We start from the raw sequence: 23,529 nt of genomic DNA, 5'->3' as shown, positions 1-23,529 counted from the left end.
AATGCGGGGCTCAAACCTACGGACTGGGAGATCATGACCAGAGCTGAAGTCAGATGCTCAACCAACTGAGCCACCCAAGCGCCCCTGTTTTTAGTTTTTTGAGGAACCTCCATACTGTTTCCCAGAGTGGCTGCGCCAGCTTGCATTCCCATATTTTGTTTTGTTTTTTTTTAATGTTTATTTATTTATTTATTTTGAGAGAGAGTGCACGAACAGGGGAGGGGCAGAGACAGAGAATCTCAAGCAGGCTCCACACCATCAGCACAGAGCCGATGCAGGGCTTGAACCCACGAACCTGGAAATCATGACCTGAGCCGAAATCAAGTCAGACGCCTGACTGAGCCGCCCAGGTGCCCCACCACTCACATTATTTTATTAAAATTTTTTTAATGTTTATTTATTTTTGAGAGAGAGAGAGAGACAGAGTGCGAGCAGGGGAGGGGCAGAGAGAGGGAGACACAGAAACCAAAGCAGGCTCCAGGCTCTGAGATGTCAGCACAGACCCCGATGCGGGGCTCGAACTCACGGTCGGCGAGATCATGACCTGAGCTGAAGTTGGTCGCTTAACCAACTGAGCCACCCAGGCACCCCTCACATTATTTTAATATGGTGTGGTATTCATGCCCTCAAGAGCTGTTGAGAATGTGGAGCTGTTTTCTCCCCTTTTGTACGGCCTGTTGTCTGTTCGTTGAAGTTTACTTTTTTTCCTACAGAAGTGATAGACCCCTTGCAATATCCTGTTCCTCTTTGCTGCTGATTCTGTCTTGAGATACACTATCCCCCAAATTTTATTTGCTTCTTCTGTAAACTAAGAAAATGGATTCCTAATGTTAGACCATTCTAGCAAGTTTAGCAAATTGACTTAGAGTGATGGTCTGCAGGTTTATCTTAGAGGTCAAATGCATAGATTTCTACTGCACAGACCCTGGCACCAGAAGTCTCCCTTGCTTCCTTCCAGTGAGCATTCGGCTCTTTGGGGCTTCTGTGTAACGCAGGTTGCTGTTGCCCACCCCCAGCCCCCCTTTGCAACACTAGAGTGTTATGGAGCAGGCAGCTGAATTTGTTTGTTTGTTTATTTGTTTAAACAGAGCAGTGGAAAAGCAAACTGAGCGGTTAAATTATTGATGAGTCATAGAATCTTAAAGAACTAGAAATGTCACTCCAGCCCCCTTGCCTTGGTGGTGAAGTTAGGTTGTGTCGCTCACGCTCCACACAGCTTTCAGCAGAGCTGGAAATAAAATTCAGGTTGAATATTATCCCATTGCTCTCCTGTGTATCATCCCGCCTTGCAGAAGACTCTGAATAATTGAGTAGGTATGAAAACTTGTGTAATATTTGGTGTTTAGGTGTTTCATTTCTAAGAATAGTCTCCATGAGAACTGGAACATTTGTGATCTTATTTTTAGCTCATGTTTTATGATCCTTGCAGCGCCTTATTTAACAGAACTGAATTCTGTTAAGATTTTCTCCCTGCCTGCGAGAGCATCACCTAAGTTGTGTTCCAGACCTCTTTTGGACATCACTGTGTCCTTTCTGTCCCTGTGTTCCCTAGTTGGGGTTTGGAAGCCTGAATCTTAAATTCCCAGCTTTTATGGAATCACCAGGGCCTTGCCTTTTTATGTTATTTCATTTGATTCTTATTATTCCAGTGAGTGAAGGAGCATAATTCAGTTTTACTCTGGAGGAAATGGATGCCCAAGAGAGAAAATAATTTGTGCCTGTTTTTCCAACCAGCTAATAACTGGACTGGGCTTTCGCACCCACTTTTGTGGTTTTATTTTCACTATTACAGGCTGCCGTCTATAGATTAAAGGTCTAGCATGTTTCGCCTTCATTTTTAGACTTCTGTAGGAAGTGTGTTTTGGGGTATAAATGCTCCACAAGCACAGAATGTGTATTATTACTTCTGTTTCCCCAGTGCTCCAAATAGGGCATGGCCCATGGTAGACACACAGATGTACTTGTCACAAGAAGGAATCTGTGTGAACGATGCCATCATGGGATTCATTCCCTCGTTTACTAGCCAGAGAGATGGTTCCTGATGGCAGGACAGTTGGGTCATCTGCAAGTGCCTTTTCATCTGGGCCTGGCCCTGTGAACCTGACCCACACTTGGTTGTCCAGTGTTGGTTCTTCCAGTATTTTACTTTTGATCAGGTGTGTAACTAAAGACAGGCAGAAGTTTCTCGTTACCAAGTGGTTGTTTTTTTGTTTTTGTTTTTTTTCCAAGCTACAGTGACTGTCAGGACTAACTTTAAGTTCTCTAAGCTATAGCAACAGTAATTGGGCTTCTGGTTTAATTAGATGTGAAGACAAAGTTATCCCCCTAAAGAATGTTGTGGTTTGTGGCCTTTCTCTTTTTCCAGGTGGAACTAGCAGTTGGCCACAGGACCAGAGAAATGGACATTTGTGGTAATTCATGGTCTCTAAAATGTGTGGACCTCAGTCTTTAAAATGGTAGGCAATAAATGCATGGATAAATCTTACCGCCAGCTGTCAAGGTGGATGTATTTCAGAGAAGGTGTTACAAGTTGTCCCTTACTCTCTTAACATAATGAATCCCTGAAAACCAATTTGGTTATAAATGCCAGCCAGTGATTCCCTGCTGCCCAGAGCTTCCCTACTGGGGGGCAGTAAACGGCTGTCAGTACCATCTGGGACACTAGAAATCACTGTTCAACAGGTGATGAACAGAAGACTGTGAGTATATCAGTGAATAATGATGTTAAGATGTGGTATTAGGGAGTCTACCTCAAATCAAGACCACCCATGTTAGTGTGATGGGGGGTCCGGGGTTCTCTGACCTGTCCTGTAACCTTCTGTTACACCCCATTAGCCAGTATTAATAGAAGAATAAACTGATATGTTCTATGTGTACTTTTTATACCACCCTTTTATAGTTTCTTTCTTCAAAATAAAAATAACGTCTATAGTTTTATGTTTAAAAGTGATTCCTGATAGTTGGAGGTGGTGTGGGGAGTAATTCAGTCAATGCAGAAAAACTGTAAAGAAGTATCACCATAAATTCTACCACTTAGAGACAGTTGCTGTTAAATTTTGAAGGACCTCCTTCCAGATGTCTTTTATCCATTAATACACACACAGGATTTTATACACTATTCCATAACTTGCTTTGTACTCAACACGTTAGGAATATTGTACCTTGCAATGTCAGTGACTACCTGAAACATTTTCGGCAGCACCTGGTATGTTGTTTTATTGCACACCATAGCTTATTTAACAAAGCTTTAATCCCTCACCTAGAATATACAGATACAGTGATAGTTTATGGGATTGTTATATGGATTAAATGATAATGTGTGAAGATGCTTTGCAATGGAGATGGCCTGTAGGAAGTGCTCAGTAGTTGTTAGCTGTGGTAAACACCCAGGTACAAATTACATCTTTTGTTAAGATGTGTAATTACCCCCTATGATAAATTCCTAAGATTGGGTTTGTTGGGTCACAGGGTATGGGCATGAGTTCTGATTCACATCACCAAGCATCTCTTCAGAAAAGTGGTAGCAGTTGATATGCTCCCATGGACAGTGCACACAGGTGCCCTCCTGGGCCCTCTGTGCCCTCCGTGCCCTCACTGGATACGTTCTGTCGAGCTTTTCTGGAAGGTGGAAACGCCATCACATTATTCTTCTTTGATTTCCTTTGGATTACTCGTGAAATTGAATAGCTTTTCATATGTTATGAGCTGTTTCCTTGTCCTTTGTGAATTGCTTGTTTGTGTCTTTTCCCTATTTTCTTTTGAGGCCTTTGTCTTTTTCTTATTGACTTGACAGCTCTTTTCTATAGTAACCCTTTGTCATGTTGCAAATAATTTTGACATTTTTCAAACTTGCTATGTGGTATTTTTGCCATTAAAATTTTTATATAAAGTCAAGTAATCCCTATATTATGTTACGGGTTCCGTTTTTTGCATCATTTTTTGTAATGGTCTTCTCGTTCTGAGATTAAAAATAGTCACTCATCTTTCTAGGAGTTTGATTATTTGACTTTCTGTATTTAAATCTTGGCTGTATGTGGAATTTATTTGGGAGTGGGGTTAAGAAGGGTTTTGGGGATCCAGCTTATTTTTTCCAAATAGCTAGCTTTTCCAGCACTTGTACCACTAACTTGAAATGCTAGCTTCATCATACACTAAAAGAAACCTTGTCCAGTCTTGGACTTTGTTTTGTTCCATTGATCTGTCTTGTTCCTGTGCCAGTAACTGTGCTAGGAGATTAATAAGTCTGTCTCTAGAAGTAGCAAATTTCATGCTTACCTGCTCCTGATAGAATCAGACTGACATTTTACATAGCCAGTCTTAAATTGCTTCATTTCTGAGCTTCCTTCTGTAGGGTATGATTAAATAATCTGAATTACTGTATTTACTCTGTGGTCCCACTGGATACTGGTTTTTGGATTGCTCATCACATAGACAGCATTTTTACATGGTTTCCCTTAATTTTGACCTGCTTCTAGATTGTACACTTGGCTGAGTGCTTAGCAATATGAAGTGGCCAGATCATGTTCTCTTTGTGCTAAATAATCTACCTCTTAGGCATACTACTTTGGAGCAACACAGCTATTGTTTTCCAGAAATAAAACATGCTTCAATTCTCCCCACCTTCTCCATTTCAATTGTCAGGCATACAGCTAACACGTAACATCGTTTTTGCAACAGTGCTTGAGGTAGACATTCCCTCTACCTTCTGTTGGCTGGACTTCTTGACTCCTACATGTTTTCATATGTTCAGTATTTTAATATTGTGGGCTATTCATTGGTAATACTGTTCTGAAGGTTTGGGGTTTTCTCATCTTAAAGGGATTATTCTGCCTTTCACTTCTTTATAGCCACAAAGCTTTGTCCTCGGCTCATATTTCTTTTATTCATCTTAACTTTGCTTTGATTTGAACAATTGAGCCATAACTTATGGGTTGATTAAGTTCAGCTGTATATACCATTGGAAACCTTGCCTATTTGAGCACGTAATCTTGTGGCCTCGTCTCTGTTTTCTTTGGGTATTTCAAGCAGAAGTACTTTTCTTCTCACATTTCCTTTTCCATATTTTTATTTTCCTTCTATTCTTACCATAACTTGTCTATCCTGATCTTAAAATTCTTATTTATTTTAACAAGCACTTACAGCATCTACTGCACACTCAGTACTTTACTATAGATGGTATTAATATGCTATTTGTGTTATCCTTTGAAATTTTTCAGAATGCTTACACGTATCTTTGTGTGTGTTCTACCGCACAACAACATTCCCGTGCCGTCTTGCTATTGCTTGTATCTGCTCCCACCTCTGTAAGCCCTGCTTAAATCTCAGTATGCAGACCATTGTTTCTTTGTACTCAAATGTTTGGATTTCTCTTCTGTGTAGTCTACCCCTGGCCAGTGTCTCCAAACACTTTGATGTGTTTGGGCATCTTTACCAGTTTGGGCCATATGGAGTTGATGGTAACTATAAAGGGAAAGAGGAGTGAGGTCGCTATTGTAGGTGTGAGCACCCAGGAACATATCCTAGTGGCCACAGTGCTCTGGCTGGCAGAGGTGTAGGGAGAAACCCTGTTTAGCCATTATTTACTGAAATGTTGGTAATCATGGTAGAAGGAAGATTCCGCACAGGTCAATGATGTTGGTAGCAAGAGTTTGTGAATAGACTTTTATGAGATATTTGTGGAGCACTTAATACATATAAGACCTTGTGCTATACCTGATGGGTAATACCAGATCACAGTGCCTGCCATCTAAGAATTCCTAGCGTAATTTAAGAGGCAACCAGATATGTAAATAGTTATAGTACCAGCAACATCTAGAAGTGCTGTGAGAATAATATCTAGGAAGAGATCATGTAAACTGCGATAATTAGGAACCAGAATGGTTGGTTTTACATGGAAAGGTGGGATTTTGCACTGGCGTAGTCCTTCTCTTGTGGCTGTCAAGAAGGAACACCCACCATACAGTACTGAGGGGCAGTGAACAATTTCAGAAGAGAAGAACCTTCCTTTTCTAAAACCTGCATTTAAAAAATATTTTCCATGGGTATAGAATTCCATCTTTACAGTTTTCCCCTAGTTCTTTAAAGATGTTGATCCACTGGCTTGCATTGTGTCTAAGGGGAAGTCTACTGATTCTTTGTTCTTCTGTATGTAATGTCATTTCTTCTGAGTGCTTTTAAAATTCTTATCACTGGTTTTAAACATTCTGAATAGGATGTGCTTTGGTGTAGTTTTCATTGTGCTCCTTCAGCTTGTGATTTGTGAGCTTCTTAGCTCTCTGGGTTGATACTTTTCATTAAATCTGGGAAATTCGGGGATCTTTATTTCTTCAGGGGTTTTTTCTATTCCCACCCCCCACATCTTCCAGACACTCCTATTACATATATATTAGGTTACTTGAAGTTCTATAGCTCAGTGGTGCTCTGTTCATTTTTCCGGTCATTTTGGCTGTGTCTCACTTGGATGGTTTCCATGGGTAGGGCTTCGAGTCTGTTCGTGTCCTCTTCTGCAGCGCCTCCTCTCCTGGAGATGCCATCCAGTGTAATTTTCATCCCAGACGCTGTAGTTCCCATCTCTACAAGTCCAATTTCAGTCTGTTTTGTATCTTCTGTGCCTTTATTTAGCATGCTCAATCTACTCTCTCACTTCTTGAACCTGCGGAGTATAATTACAGCTCTTTTAATGTCCTTGTCTATTCTATTATCTGTGTGATTTCTGGGTCAGCTTGATTGATTTTTCTCCTTATTATGGGTCCTGTTTTCTTGCTCCTTTGCACGCCTGGTTTTTTTGATTGAATGTTGGATATTGTGAATTTTATTTTCTTCAGTGCTAGATATTTTTATATTCCTATAAATATCTTGAACTTTGGTCTGGCACATAGTTAGCTTCCTTGGAAACGGATTGGTCCTTTTTTGTTCTTGTTTTTTTGTTTTGTTTTGTTTTGGTAAGCTTTTAAGGCAAGACCAGAACAGCATTTAGACAAGGGTTAATTTTTCTTCATTAGTGAAGTAGAGTTTTTCCAAGTATTCTCTCCAATTCCTTGTGAAATATGAGGTTTTCTCCTTTGGTTGTTGGGAGCAGGAATTATTTCTGCTCCTGGGTGCGGGCCACGTATGGTCTCCTTCAGTCCTTTCAGGTGGATCTTTCCCTGGTCTCAGGTAGCTTCCTCACACGCATGCACTGATGAGGACTCAGCTGAAGGCTTGGTTGGGAAGCCTCCATCTGTAGATCTCCAGAGTTTTCTTTCTGTCCAGCTCTTGCTCTCTAACACTCTACTACTGAACTCCAGTCTCTGTGGCCTCCCCAGACTATCAGCTCATCCCTTCAGACCTCTGGGCTCTGCCTGTTTTCCTCCCCTGCATTATGGTCTGGAAATTCTTTCCATACAGTAAGCCAGGGAGGCCTTTATTTGTTTCCCATCTCTCTGGGATCATTGCCTTGAGATCCAGTGTCTTGAAAACTATTGTTTTACATACTCTGTGGGGTTTTTTTTGGGGGGGGGGTGTTTCAGGTGGGAAGGCAAATCTGGACCTTGTGACTTCACCTTGGCCAGAGGCAGAAATTCTCTCAGAACATAACTTTACATTTCATACTCCTTCCCATCATAGAGAAATTAAGTGGGTCTGGCCTTTTCACTTCATCATCTGCCTTTTCAGAGCTTCACAAGTAGTTCTTTTTTTTTTTTTTTTAATGTTTTTTATTTATTTTTGTGAGAGAGAGAGCGCGCGCGCCAGCAGGGGAGGGGCCGAGAGAGAGAGAAACACAGAATCTGAAGACAGGCTCCAGGCTCTGAGCTGTCAGCACAGAGCCCGATGCGGGACTTGAACTCACAAACTGTGAGATCATGACCTGAACTGAAGTCAGACACTTAACTGACTGAGCCACCCAGACGTCCCCACAAATAGTTCTTAAAGAAAATGAATTGGATGTTTTGAGTGCTGTCCATATGCTATGCAGTATATTAGTTCCTAAAATGAAGGTTTTGTCCCTGCACGACATGGGCTTCAGGTCTAGTGAGGGAGGCAGACAAGGTTCTTGTTGCTGTAATTAAAAGTAACACATATTTTGAAACATTTTAAGATGCCACTGCAACATAGGGTGACATATACATTGTACCAAGTGTGATAAATGATTAACCATATGAACTGATGGCCTTTTGCCAACACTTGTGAATTCTGTCTCCTAACCATGACCAGGTTGCCCACCCTTTCCTGGCCATCCATAATTCTTCTCTCTTTGCAGGAGTAGGATTGTATCTGTGCTCTTGGTCCCCCAACACTCCTGGATCTGTCTTCTTTCCATATGACCTTTTCTTTCCACCTGAGGTTTGATCTGTTGTTAGATCTGATTTCATTTTTGTCTTTGACTTTCACTAGAATGAGAATGTTAAAGACTGGAACCTGGTCCTCATACAGGATGAGAAATAATTCCTGTTCCCCCCAAAAAAGTTAGTTGCTTCTGCCATGGATGGATGGGTTTTTTTCAATGAGTGTATGTGTTTCCAAAGTAAAATGTAATGGGTTATTGGGAAGGGAAGAGAGGGAAGGTTAAGGGTAGCAGAAGACCACAATTATAGTTAATAAACCTGGCCTGTATTTCCAGAGAAACTCTTTGGATGATAAATGAGGTCAGCCATCCTTTGAGTTGTTCAGGTGAAGCTGGGAGTTGCTAGTGATGGCTAATAATCCTCCTTCTTCTGTGACTGGGCAACAGGAACATGTGAGTAATGCATTGACTAGGTCAGGTGTGTAGAGCTTTGTCTGAAAAGTGAGAGTTGTAGATCATGATTGGCTCAAGACTATACTGTGGCCTGATCAAGATAGCCAGGACTCCGATGGTGGAATTTTTCTTGTATCCTAGTCAGTTGTGGGGGCCAGAGCCTTCCTTGGAAAGATAGCCTATGTTTAGATGACTGTGAGGCCATGTGGTCTTTCTGGTGCCTGTGGTAGCTCTGGATATTCCTGTTCCTCAAGGAGCTCATTGATGTAATTTCAGACACTATATTCTCACTCAAGAGAACATGCTGTCTTGCTCTGTGTGCAGTATCTTACAAGACACATTGCTGTGTCAGTTTTTAAGCTTCTGGTTCCAGATGTCTCTAGCAGCCCTACGTTTTCTCAGATGCTTGGCCAGCTTACATGTATGAATGGCCTTTCTGTTCTGCAGAGGCTGTGAGAAGCTCTGCCTGAGCATTTGAGAGTTAACCAGCATTTAGTCAGGCCCTCTGTGAGGCACTGATTGTACAAGAAATTGTACAAGAGCTTCTGCTGACTTCAAAGGTACTTACAGTCCAGAGGGGAAATAGCATAGGTGAATTCAGAAGCCCTTTCAGGAGAACCACGAAAGAAAATTAGAAGATAAGCAAAACAGTTAGTGTTTTGAGTCCTGTCTCTTCAGACCTCTCTGTTGGGGTAGCGGCTTGAGTGACCAAGCGGCTGGCCTCCCACCATTTATAGACATGTTCTATTTTGAGACTGAGTTGGTGGTTTGGGAAGGACGTATAATCATTTTCAACAAATGCTTATTGAGTGTGTAAAGTATCGTGGTAGGCATAAGGAATACCAACAAGTATAAAGTTATAGCCTCTGCTTCTGAGGAACTGCTCATACTCAGAAAGGCAGGGCATGCTTAAGATGAAAAAACTTAATAAGATATATGTCTTTGTAAGAGAAAAGCACGTAATTGTCACCATTTAGTAGAACTAAATACTAGACTAATTAACTGCTCGGAGAGTGGGGCTTGAGGTGGTGGGGCATGTGGCAGAGGGAGAGGAAGTATCTTCACTTTTTACTATACATCTGCCCTGTGAACAACATGGGTTTGAACTGCATGGGTCCACTTACACGTGATTTTTTCTGATGAGTACAGTACTGTATATGTATTTTTCTCTTCCTTATGATTGCCTTTATAGTGTTTTATTTTCTCTAGCTTATTTTATTATAAGAATATAGCATATAATACATATACAAAATATGTGTGCATCTACTGTTTATGATATTGGTGAGGCTTCCAGTCAACAGTAGCCTATTAGTAGTTATGTTTGGGGGGAGTTAAAAGTAATATGCGGATTTTTGACTGTACCAGGGGGTCAGCACCCCTGACCACCCCCCACCCCCCCGCATTGTTCAAGGATTAACTGTATATATTTGTGTATGGTTGGAAATTTTTACCAAGTGCCATTGTTGCCTTTTTGGAATTCTTTCTTTATCAGTTAAAAAATGATAGAAACTAGTAGATTATACAAATAATGTTAGCCTTGAATATCTCTGCACGATAGGGTTACAAATGGTTTATATTTTGCTTATCATACTTCCCTACTATTGCCTACATTTTCTATAACGGATATGTATTATTTTATAAATAAAGTATTTGAAAACCAAAACCGTAAAGCATCTATGATGATGATTATAACTGTAGTCCAACATGCTTACCATATCTTGGAATTAACACACCAGCTTTCCCTTTTCTTTCTCCTCACTCTTACCATGACAGTTAAGATTGTTCTTCTATCATAATCATCATCATCACTAAATAAAGGTGAAGTAGGGCATTGGCTCTTTGATTCTGTCCCTTGTCATTTTGGGTCAGTGAGTTAACCTAGGAGCCAAAGGAATCCAGCTATTAACTGCTCAGCTGTACTGTGAAGGCTGCCTTGAAAAATGTAAATTATGCTGATTGGGTTACAATTATATCTGTCAATGTGGGCTGTGATCTCTTGTTTTAAAGCATCCTAAGAATACTTTCTGTATCTTTATATTTAGTCCTGTTGGAGAAAGCAATTAGATTATTCCATCTCCCCATCTGGTGCAGTAAGAAAACTCATCTGCTTGGCTTACTTTGTATGAGAGAGAATTAAAATGTCCAAGTTGTTTGTAATTTGGGTTAAGTAGTTCAGTCCTGTCTCTCCCAAATTTTGTTCTGGGAATCCGTATCCCCTTACAATTATGAACTGAATTACTTTGAAAGTAATAGTGTTCTGAATTATTTAAGGAAGTCAAAGATCAAAAGACAGATGTCATTTCTAAATGAATTTTCTTTTTCCTTGTAGCATGTGTTTGATGATCTCAGTGTCTCAGTATCCTTGTCCTGGGTTGGAGATGGCACTGGGGTAAGTAGTATTTTGAGTCTGTTAATTCAGCGTAGCAAGAAGATGTCGATTTTAGGAGTTTAAGCAATGAATGTTGTTACTTCCTGAAATAGTCTCCAACTTCAGTTGCAGAAAATGCATGTTTGCGGTACCGACTTTCAGGACGATGATTGGTTTGGTTTTGCTTTAGAACTGGAAGCATCTTGTGACCGCCTTCTTCCATAATAGGAAGATAGACACCATTTTAGTCTCTGGTGGCTGCTTGGCATCAAGATGAACAAGAAGAAGAAAGAGAAAGGAGAGTGCCATGTGCTGAGACGGGAGCCTCACAATACTTGGGAAAACCCCTGTGTAGAAGCGGAAAACTGCACATTGCACATCTTGGCATTTTTCCTCCAAACTGTATTGTTCCTGTGTCCTTTCCCACAGTTAGTGTTGAAGGACTGTGGCGCCCATGGGCTCATGGTTGCTCAGCTCCCTCTGTTGTCCCTTCCCCACCACAGAGAAGCCGCTGCCAGGATCAGGGGCGTGAAAGGAGAGTTCTTTAGCCCCTTATCCCTGCTAGTATAGACAGTCTCCCGGTAGGAGGGTGTGCTGAGGGTGGCCTCAGGTCTTGAATCTAGGCTTGACGTTACCTGGCTCTGTGCCCTGCTGTCTGAACAAGGTCAGGGACCACAGCTCATACCCTCTGGGATTCTGGTAATGTATGTATCGTAGCATTTAGGCATGTGATGGCTATATCAGGAACCAAAAGAAATAATTTTGATGTTGAAAAGCAAGCTACAAATTACTTACTTTAATTAATTTTAAAAACTTCTGGTAGACTGTCTCTTTAATCATGTCTTAATTTCTTCTAAAATTTGGGTTGTATGCCATTTTCCATGATTTATCCATTTATCTAAGAGAGTTGGCATCTCTAGGATTTCTTGTTACATGGCTACCTGAGACTCCCTAGCCTGTTGTGCTAATCTGTCAGAATCTTTTCTCCATGCATATTTTTGTCTAGAAAAATAGTTATTTAAAAAATTAACTTCATGGAGAAATAACAGCAAGGAGAAGAAGGAAAGGACAGATGTATATGACACCATGACTTCTATTAGAGCGCCCGTACTATTCTAGGCTCTGTAAGCAGGAAGAGAGATGATCTTTACCTGAGAATATCTTACAATAATAGAGATACAAAGTGGTTAAACCCTTCCTTTATTATAATGTGTAGTTGATTACTTTTGCCTCACTGTTACAAGTGTATGTGATGGGACCATTTCAACAAAATGAGTTGAGATCTTGAATCATTGTGAGCCCTAGTAACTTGGTATGTCTTGGTTTTCTGATATTAACAGTATAGGCTACTACAGACCAGGGCTGTTGGCAGCCTCTTAGATGTTGATTTAATCCCATCACATGCAGACATGTAATTAGACTATCTTTCTTATTGACTGCATGCTTTTGTCTCTTCCCAGATCATTCTAGTCTTGACTACCTTCCATGTACCACTGGTAATTATGACTTTTGGACAGTCCAAGCTATATCGAAGGTGAGATGTATAACATGTGGCTGGGGCATTGGCTGAGTAGCATATCTACTTTTATAGACTTGATGGAGTCTCAAAGCTGATTTAAAGGATCTTCTAGGCATCTTAAATTTTCACCAGACTATCACACTCAGCACATTGAGTGCCTACTTAACCTGAAGAAATATGAAAAGGGATCTAGTTCCAAGGAGATTAGGCTGACATAATTGAGTGGCAAAACAATAAAGGAAGATGAAGGAAGAGTCCATAGGGATGTGTCTGTTAATTTAAATGGGTATTTATCTGTGGGAAAGTAGCATAGACTTTAACCACCTTTCTATTTATTATGATTTTTTATATCCCTGCAATAGCACAAAATGGTTTTTATGTCCCTGAAATGGTTTTTACAGTCCTCACTATACCTCCTAAGTGAATGTGATTTATCTTACAATAAAATGGATACTAGGGCACCTGGGTGGCTCAGTTGGTTAAGTATCCAACTCTTGATTTCGGCTCGGGTCATGATCTCATGATTCGTGGGATCGAGCCCTGCATCGGTACTGCACTCAATAGCACGGAGCCTGCTTGGGATTCTTCCTCTCTCTTTCTCTCAAAGTAAATAACCAAGCATTTAGAAAAATGGGTACCTATTTTTAAGCCCTAAACAGATTGTTTCCAGATCAGGAGGAGGTCCTCAGGTCAGACCTAACCCAAGTGCCTAATAGTGTTCACATTGGTAATGATGGTGGCTGGCAGTGTGTGTTCAGGAGTCATAACCTATACTGTGACATTCACAAGGTTTTAGAGTTGTCTTTTCAAAGATACAGGTTGTTAAATAGTAGGTTCTTTCCCGTAATTATAAGATTCAAGACCAGCCAACTCTCAGAAATTGCTGATTGTCTTCTCAGTCATTTGTGCCTATCCCATTTTTCCCCAAGGGACCTAAAGAATATGACATCCCAGCAGATGACATAGAAACTACCTGTAGGGCTCCCGGGAGCATTGTACTCTCTCAGTGTTCTTTATTTGACTGTTGGCATTCACTTCAACATGGAGTGAACCCATGTTGAAGCTCTGAGATGGATCAACCTAACCTCCCCTCCCTAGTAGGCATGATCACTGACTGCTGCTACTAAGCCTGGAGCCAGTGCTCTCTGCCCTTCCACACAGTGATGTTGGCTTAAAAATTTGCTAAGAAGGAATTGCCATCTGGAATTGTTGTAAGCTCCATAAAGGCAAGGTTCTTGACTAACTCGGGGTTCTCCAACAACCAGCCAAACAGCTGACTCATAGCAGGCAAGCAGTACATACTAATTGAATGAATGCATGTCTTGGCTTCTCTATAATTTTTAGGCTGATATTATTTTTTATTTGATAAAGATTGACAACACATTGTAGAATCCCAGTGCTAGAAAGGGCTATAATTTATAGGTGATTTTGTTTATTCATTTAGAACAGCGGTTGAAACATTTCAGACAGATGAAAAGTATCCTGTTTGGGAAAGGAAAAACTACATTTAAAAAATTTGTAACTCTTTCTAGTGTTTAAAAAAACTTGCTGTCATAAAATCTTTCCATATAATACAGTTTTTCTTACCAATTTACATTTCATTATAAAAGGAATACAACCGTATTATAAGACATTTGGAAATTTTAAAAGAAAAAAGTTCACCGTAAGGTATAATCTTAACTTATTTGCAGTTTATTATCTTGATTTTCCCCTTTAATATTATTCGTATGGCCACGTAGTCTTGGGAAGCAGCATGGTGCAGGGTAAAGTTGCCAGATTCTGTTGGCAAATAGGCCTGGGATTGAATCTCAGCACTGTCATTTATTTGCAAGCAGAATGAACAAGTCATTTAGTCTCCCTAAATGTTTTGTCATCTGTAAAAGAAAGATGATAACAATGGTCATCATAGACCATTACCATTACTAACAGTAACTGTTGCAAGTTATGCTTTGCAGTGGCTGGCTTGGAGTAAGAACTTGGTGGGGTCAGCTGCTGCCGTGCCAACAGCCAGGGATGGCTTGTAGCCAGCCTGTTCTGGCACTGCTGTACCAGTTGTTAAAATGAATTTGAAAGCCTCCTGTGCCAGTTGGTAAAAAGTGATTGCCTGCCCCCAGATGCTTCCATGGCTTCTACAAATGCACACATCCCCTTGCCGCTGCCAATATGCAAGTATTACTAACACCTCGTGTCACAGCCTGTACCCATTCTGATTGGTGAATGTTCATACCACGATACTTTTCATATCCCCTCTGCTGGTAACTCATCATTTTTGTTAGATTGACAGAATTTACTTAATCACTATCCTCTTGGAAACTCAGGTTGTAGCTAATTTTTTCAGGATTACTAATGCTGCTGTGATACATATCACACATGTATGTGTCATAGAAGGTGCTGATTTTCAGTTCATTTTTTAGTAGCAAATCCTCTCCTATTGATTCCAAAGAGCCATGTTGTGAAGGCTGTTTACTAAACTCTTCCTCCTCCAGGTTGAACTACCTTCTATACCTATTGTCTGCATCACTTATTTGCTTGCCTTCTGAATTCACTTTTTATTCTCTATGTTGCTCTTTAATCGTGTGGCTAGAACTGTTCCTGACAGGTTCATGAGTCATACCCAGGGGGAGTAAAATGTATTTTCATGACTCTTTTTTCCCATCCTTTTGCTTTTCAATTTTGTGTTTACTTAAAGGCAGCCAAAACCAAAACAGAAACAGTATCACTAAATGTCACTGTTAAAATACCTACTACCATCTGACTCAGCCCTTTTCATCCTATACTTGTCTAGTCTTGTGAGAAACCCCTAACATACATTTTACCAGAGGGCAGTGCTATTTATTTCTGATAGTCTCATGTTACTAAGGTTCTTTTGCTTCATGTTGTACAGCAGGGTTTTTGTTTGGTTGTTTTTTGTTTTTCCCAAGGTCATTTTGAATATTAATTATTTCCTCCCTGCTGTGAAGTGAGACCTTTTCCAGAGTTTAGGTGGAAACTTTAAATATGCCTCGTTGCTTCTCCCCCTGGGCTGGCCTGGCTGCTGTGAAGTGACTCATGTTGTTGAACGTGCCAGCCAAGAGGCACGTGTTGCTTTGGAGGGGAGGGGGCAGTTTGATTAAGATGAGTCCTGAATAGGGGGAGGTTGCCCAACTGAAAAATAAAATAAAAGCCTTTTCAATCCACTCTGAGACTCTTCTGTTTTTTAAAGCTCCCATGATTATATTACTTACTGGATTATCTTTCCGTACCAAATCTTATGTGGTCAAAGGTTCATTTGGGGTTCAAAGAAAAGGCACTTTCCTCACATGCCAGCTGCTCTGAGTAGTAGGGCCCAGAGGCTCACAGGATTAGAAAGAAGCTTTGTTACCTATGCTGAGTTAGAAGGAAGTGTACGTTGGTCTTTAGGTTATAAAAAAGAATTGTGGGTGGGGCACCTGGGTGGCTCAGTCAGTTAAGCTTCCAGCCTGGGCTCAGGTCACGATCTCACGGTTTGTGAGTTTGAGCCCCGCATCGGGCTCCATGCTGACAACTCAGAGCCTGGAGCCTGCTTCAGATTCTGTCTCCCTCTCTCTCTGTCCTTCCCCCTCTGGTGCTCGTGCGCGTGCTCACTTTCTCTCTGTCTCTCTCTCTCTCTCTCAAAAATTAATGAACGTTTAAAAAAAATAAAAAAGAATTATGGGAAGATTTGGGAAATAAATAAAAGCCCTAGGCATTAATGATTAGGTAAAATTGAATAATAGTATCTTCAATTAAAAGAGTTATATTTGAATAGTTTAAATTTTGATTCTCTGTTAAGGAATAATTTATATAATAGGTTGTAAAGTTCATTTGCCTTTTTCAAATGTGAAGTTAAAAAGGAAATAAACTAGATCTGTGGTAAACATAATTTGGTTTTTGGCAACGGAAAGATATTTTGCACCCTTTTGTTTTATGGCCTCTTGAGGCTAACTTTTCGTTGTAAGATCAACTTAGTGAGACACATGTAAGCATTATTGTGCATCAAAATTCTGTACCTAATTACCGCAAAACTGCTGCTATGTTATTTCCTATTGAGAGTTGTTCAACTTTTGGAAATTAGTAAGGACATCTTAAGAAATTTCAAATTAAAGTTTATTCCATAGTCAGTATAAATTTTTGAGGATGTTACTTGAAAGGTAAACTTAAAGGTATACAACTGATATTAAACTATAGTAAGCTGGCTTCTCTAAGACATCTTGTATGACATTGTTTTAAATGATATGCTTGGTTCAGTTTTCACTGTAGTAGATTATTAACAATGACTGCATATGCTACAAGGGTAGCATAAAGTCCATTTTAAAACATATTTTACTGTTCTTTTTTCTTAAATAAAAAGTTTATTAAAATGTATGATGATGGCATTTTTGCTAAAACTTCACTTTTACAAACTTAAGGCATATAAAAATCATGAAACTAGGTGGTTTTCATCACGTAGGAAATATTCCCATGAAAATACCTATTGCATTGCCTTGTCAACCAAAGCAAAATAAGGACACTGGATACATTCTCATGTTCCTTGTGATGAAAAGTTCTGGGACTTGGGGCACCTCGGTGGCTCAGTTGGTTAAGCATCTGATTCTTAAACTCGGCTTGGGTCATGATCTCACCATTGGTGGGATTGAGCCCCATGTCCGGCTCTGCTCTGACAGCATGGAGCCTGCTTGGGATTCTCTCTCTCCATCTCTATCTGCCCCTCTCCTGCTCGTGCTCTCTGTCAAAGTAAATAAATGAACATTAAAAAAAAAAAAAAGTTCTGGGATCTTATCCACAATATCTTACCCTTTTTATTTTCCCACTTATATTTTCAAAATTTCTACAGAAAACCTGTATCCTTTTTTGCATAAGGATTAAAAAAAGAATTAAAAGACATTAGACAATTAGCATTAGACAATCGGGCTTAAATAAAAAGTCTTTTTTTCAGACTAATGTAAATTCACATTCTGCCCATTTTACTGGCTGGTCTATGATTTGAGGTCTGTAATTATGTAGCCACATTTTAATATGCTACATTCTCCCTATTGGTCTTTTAACTGGAAATCTCAGTACAGCTGATTTTCATTTTTCTACAAAGTCTCCTTGAATGCTGAATTAGTGAATACTGAACCAATTTTCCTAGGGGAAAGAAAGAAAGGTTTAGGCTCCTGCAAACCTCTGGTCACAACATTCATTTTTGTCAATTGGTCAGTACGTAACCTTGTTTTGTGTGTGCTTCTGTTGAAAGATACATTATTTAATATATCTTGATTCATTAACGTTGAGCTCACAACCAGATCCTCCCCAAAAGATGCTTATCTAACTCCTTTATTTTCTCCATGACGCACATCAAAGCCTTCTTGTGTGCAGGAACACTAGGTAGCCCTTCAACACTGTGCTAAGGGGCTATTTTAAACAGCAGAATAACCAACAAAAAATGCAAAAATGCAGAACGTGTGGTGCTAAATAGACTGTGAAGAAGACCCTTATTTGCAGTATTAGAGCTGGAACAAGAAGGCAGAGCAGCTCCCCATTGGACCTCAGCTGGGAATGGGCACGCTGGGTTACTCAGATGTTCGTCACTCTGTGCATGCCTGCAAATGACTGCCAGAGTGCCATGAGTATTGATTTTAGGGTTACAAATACATTTGAGTGAGTAGTCACATTTGCACATATGGAGCCCGTGAACAATCAGGATATAGTGTGTAAGCTTTCCTGATTAGTGAAAAAGACAAAAGTGTAGTTATTTTTTTTTAAGTTTATTGTCATCTTTGTTGCTTTTATGTTGCAATTTATAGCAACTTAATCATGGCAGAAATGAACTAAAGAAACAGAAAAATGGTTAGGCCTGAAAGCCAAGCAGACAAGGATATCTATGCTTGTTTGATTGTTGAAAAAATTAAAATGTAAGATTATCTGAGATATTGTAGAACTCTTATACTGTTCCATTTCATTAAATGTCTGCAGTTCAAATGCCTGGTATTACAAGTTCCAATGTATTGTAAATGAAAAGTGTTCAAAAACAAGGATGTAATTTTTGGCTGTTGACATTGGGGTTGAGTGTCAATATATGAGTCTTCTGGAAAAACCCTCTTTTGAGTCCTTCATCTTGCTAGGAATTTGCATGCTTTTACTAGAAGTTCCATGTGAGGATTACTTTTTTTTTTTTTTTTTCATTTATTTTAATGTCTAGAGTTTTCTTGTTCTTTGGGGTTATTAGGTTATATTCCAATAATATTTTTATTTTAACAGTTTCTTGAGCTGTAAACACGTGCATATTGTTATGCATATGTTTACAGCACAGATACATGCATAAGTGATCATTTCTTTTTGGCAACAAGAAATTGGTTATTTTTTGTTCAAAAGACTTATTCCTAAAGCAGGTGGTTTCACAGGGTTTTGTTAACTTATCATTTGACTGCTGTTTATAATGCTATTCATTATCCTATGGAATTTGAAAATGGATTTATTTTTCAAAATGTTTCATTGTTTTCCTTTTCATGATACATGTTGTGTGTGGATAAATGTGCTGATAGAAAATAAAATTACTTTAAAATAAAGTTTTGGGGCACCTGGGTGGCTCAGTTGGTTAAAGCGTCCAACTCTTGATTTTGGCTCAGGCCGTGATCTCATGGTCCGTTGTGAAATCGAGCTCCGCCTCGGGATCCACGCTGGGCATGGAGCCTGCTTGGGATTCTCCCTCTCCCTCTCTCTCTGCCCCTCCCTGCTTACATGCACACTGTCTCTCAAGAAAAAAAAAATAATAATAATAAAATAAAGTGTTACATTAAAATGTATTCCTTGGCCTTATGTGGTCTTAGCAGAACCCTACCTAAATCCTAGCAGGTTGATACTAGTCCATTGTACTCCAGTTGTTTTTTAAGTGGCTAAGGTCGTGTCACAGATGATTTTTTGTTTTGTGCATTGTTGCTTTCTCTTTCTGAAGGGCAGGGATATGTTTTGTTGTGCCAAGTTCTTAAAAAGCAAGCAGGCTTGCCAACAGGTTTGTGGAGGTTCCCTGGGGATGTCATGAAGGAGGGGAGATTTGTAAGCTGGTGATAAGCAAGCAACTACAAACTCCTTTAGATGGTTGTCTGAGCGATTGATGATATGTACATTGTAGAGCTATGAATTGTTCGTGCATATCCCTTGACCTGCTGTCTGGAAGATAAGAACACTTTCTGTACTCCAAAGCCAAGGAAAGGGTAATAAAGGAATTGGTTGGGCACTGCCTAATCCCCAGTTTGTTTAGGAATCTTCTGTGTGTGTGTGTGTTAAGAAATGGGAAGAGTTATTCAGACAACCTAAAGTCACATGTGATTTGCTTTGCATACCTATGCAAACACTCACAAATACTGCCTTCCTGTCTGCTCTCAACTTCCTCTGAGCCCATCTTTACTGCCAGGCCACAAGCCCTGGCAAGATAGCGGAAGACTGCAGGTTGTAAGAGAAAAACTCACAAATAATTAAAAGTTGGTCTAGTATGGGGCTGAGAGTTAAGAGAATTGCTTGTAGTTTTACAAGAATTGTAAAGAATTCTTAGTTAACTAGAATTGCCCCTAGTTAACTCATAGACTTTTGACAGTTGCCTCCCGTTGAACCTCCTTATCTGTGAGGGTAGTCGGACAAAATGTCCCCAGTCCCTTGTATCTCTAATGTTCTGTGGTTCTGTGATTATTTGTTGAGGCTGCTACCAAAATTGTGCCATCTGTTAAGTCGTCTGTTCTGTTGGTGAAGACCACTGTACATTGCACTTATCACCGGGCAGTTGACTTGCAAAACATGGTGGTCTTCACTGATGAACATTTAGATTCAGTGAATGTGCAGATTTCACATTCTATGCCATGTTTTATCAGAACTGCACACAGTATTAAACCCGTCAGAGGTAGAGAGCTACTGATTTTTTTTGCTTTTAGTTTTCAAAATCGAAACACGAAATTGAATACCTCTCAAAGACATTGTTGGAATGAACCTTGGGGGAAAGCTCTGACAACCCAAGAGATGAGATTAAGTGCGTTTGTTTTCCCTAGCTGTGTTTTGTGTGCTGCATGCACTAGAGGCCGGTACCTGGGACGGCAGCCTCTGGAAGTGGGGGACTTTAAGACTCCTGCTGCTGAGTTTACAGCTTTATCATGTGTACTGTGCATTAACAGGTTAGTTAGGAGGCCTTTGGCTACATTTAGCAGACATCTCAACCCAAACTAGCTCAAATAATAAGGGAATTAATGGCGCATAACTAATATAGAAGTTATTCAGTCCAATGTCACAGACTCCGGAATTCCAGAATCCCCTCAGCAGTTCTCTCCATGTATGTTGGCTTATTTTTCAAGCTACACTCTCGTTGTGTCAGAATGCCTGTAGCAATTTTTTGCTTTGTGTTCACATATTACGGTGTTGGGTTTCTCACATTTTGCATTACTGACATTTGGGACCAGATAATTTTTTCTCATTGTGAAACTGTCCTGTGCATTGTAGGATGTTCAGCAGAATCCTTGGCCTCTACCTACTAGATGCCAGTAGCATCTCACCCCTGAGTTGTTGATAATCATAAATGTCTCAAGATGTTACCAAACGTTTGCAGCTAGGGATGGGGGTGGGGGGCAAAAATACACTGATTAAGAACCACTGATCTAAAAGAAGACATCATTTTGTCAGGTGGCTATCTTAAGTGTAAAGAAATGTGTTTCCTAAAAGACTCCAAATTCCCCTCTTTGGTCTTATTGGCTCATCCTGGGTCACTCCCCATTTCTGATCCCATCACTGGTAAGGGAATGCGATTTCCTTCAGACTAATCAGGCCCACCACCAGAGCTAGAGATGGAATCAGCCCCCCTGAGGCTGTTCAGGGGAGGATGAGTACTTCAGCCAAGCCAGTGGGAAGGGGGAAAGGAAGGCAGGCAGGAGCCCAGCAGTGTCCTCATTGACCATCGCATTCTAAATGTGTCTTGTTTTTCTTCCTCTCAGTGAGGACTATGGAAAGAACTTTAAGGATATTACAAATCTCATCAATAACACCTTCATTCGGACTGAGTTTGGCATGGCTATTGGTCCTGAGAATTCTGGAAAGGTGAGATTCATTCAGATACATACGAAGTTGTGCTTGGTACCACACGCAGGCTGTGGATCATGTGGAATGATCCGGTTGTACACAGCAGTATATTTAGTTTGCTGTTAGTGTATTTTTAAAATTAAACATAATTTAGTGCTGTTCATAAAATAACGGAATTCAGCACACAGGATTTTTATTTTATTTTTTTTGGTCCCTATTCCAAGATCCAGCCAAACTCTTTGTAATTATGTAGTGGTTGTTGGCATCACAATGTATAATCCATGAGACAACATTTTAGTCTTTGGGCAACTCGCTAATCCCAAACTGAGCAGGCTACGTTCATAGTTATGACACGCTAGCTCAGTGTAGGATAACATTTGTTACAAGACTAATAGTTGAGGAGTGCAGTGCACAAACTAATATGACTCTTCTTACTTTTGAAAATTTTCTTAACACCTGGTGGAAATGGTGTAAGAACTTCCTGTGCTTTCATAGTATTATATTCTGTATCTGAACTTTTTTCTTCCTGATCAGGTGATTTTAACAGCAGAGGTGTCTGGAGGAAGTCATGGAGGAAGAATCTTTCGATCATCAGATTTTGCAAAGAACTTTGTTCAGACCAATCTCCCTTTTCACCCTCTGACTCAGATGATGTATAGCCCTCAGAATTCTGATTACCTGTTAGCCCTCAGCACTGAAGTAAGTATAATTGAGGAACTTGTCTTGCTTTTTTGCATTTTTATAGGCTCAAAATATACTGTTTTAAAAGAGTGCTCTAGGATATGCTCTTTATTTTTTTTATTTTTATTTTTTCCAATTATGTCCTTTTGAAATTTTTTTTCTTTTTCTCAATATATGAAATTTATTGTCAAATTGGTTTCCATACAACACCCAGTGCTCATCCCAAAAGGTGCCCTCCTAATACCCATCACCCACCCTCCCCTCCCTCCCACCCCCCATCAACCCTCAGTTTGTTCTCAGTTTTTTGTTGTTTTTTTTTAACATATGAAATTTATTGTCAAATTGGTTTCCATACAACACCCAGTGCTCATCCCAAAAGGTGCCCTCTTTAATACCCATCACCCACCCCCCATCAGCCCTCAGTTTGTTCTCAATTTTTAAGAGTATCTTATGCTTTGGCTCTCTCCCACTCTAACCTCTTTTTTGTTTTGTTTTTTTTTTCCCCTTCCCCTCCGCCATGGGTTTCTGTTAAGTTTCTCAGGATCCACATAAGAGTGAAACCATATGGTATCTGTCTTTCTCTGTATGGCTTATTTCACTTAGCATCACACTCTCCAGTTCCATCCACGTTGCTACAAAGGGCCATATTTCATTCTTTCTCATTGCCATGTAGTACTCCATTGTGTATATAAACCACAATTTCTTTATCCATTCATCAGTTGATGGACATTTAGGCTCTTTCCATAATTTGGCTATTGTTGAGAGTGCTGCTATAAACATTGTGGTACAAGTGCCCCTATGCATCAGTACTCCTGTATCCCTTGGGTAAATTCCTAGCAGTGCTACTGCTGGGTCATAGGGTAGGTCTATTTTTAATTTTTTGAGGAACCTCCACACTGTTTTCCAGAGTGGCTGCACCAATTTGCATTCCCACCAACGGTGCAAGAGGGTAGGATATGCTCTTTATATTGGACTGCTTTCTAGTGACTTCTTAAGACATTGATTATGTATTTTTTGCATCTTTTTCCTATTTGGTAAAGGGCATGATTTTCATGTGCTATCTAGTCCAGATAAGTATGCTATCTAGCTGTCATTCCAGTTTTTTTTAAGTGAATAAATGTGTACTATCAGAGTAACGAACTAGAAAACAGTTTAATGTATTCATTCTTATGCTGCAAGGGACATGCATAAATTGTCAAATTTCTGATGGTC

General features: G+C 39.9%; 1 protein-coding gene across 6 annotated transcripts in view; it reads left to right on the top strand.

The window, feature by feature from the left end:
* Window positions 1-23,529, top strand: part of SORT1 (sortilin 1) — a 67,029-nt gene that overhangs the window by 11,575 nt on the left and 31,925 nt on the right. For 4 of the 6 annotated variants that reach the window (XM_042998125.1, XM_042998128.1, XM_042998127.1 and 1 more), the window contains 4 exons: window positions 11,046-11,105; window positions 12,545-12,618; window positions 21,552-21,654; window positions 22,171-22,335. In XM_042998125.1, the coding sequence (XP_042854059.1) occupies window positions 11,046-11,105; window positions 12,545-12,618; window positions 21,552-21,654; window positions 22,171-22,335 (402 nt within the window). Of the gene's footprint in view, window positions 1-1,973; window positions 2,457-11,045; window positions 11,106-11,274; window positions 11,513-12,544; window positions 12,619-21,551; window positions 21,655-22,170; window positions 22,336-23,529 lie in introns of those variants that run through there. The other 2 variants (XM_042998129.1, XM_042998126.1) reach the window with 2 other exon arrangements.

Source organism: Panthera tigris, chromosome C1 (assembly GCF_018350195.1).
Source record: "Panthera tigris isolate Pti1 chromosome C1, P.tigris_Pti1_mat1.1, whole genome shotgun sequence".
In the NCBI taxonomy this organism is placed as follows: domain Eukaryota; kingdom Metazoa; phylum Chordata; class Mammalia; order Carnivora; family Felidae; genus Panthera; species Panthera tigris.
This window is presented reverse-complemented; position numbering and strand designations above follow the sequence as displayed.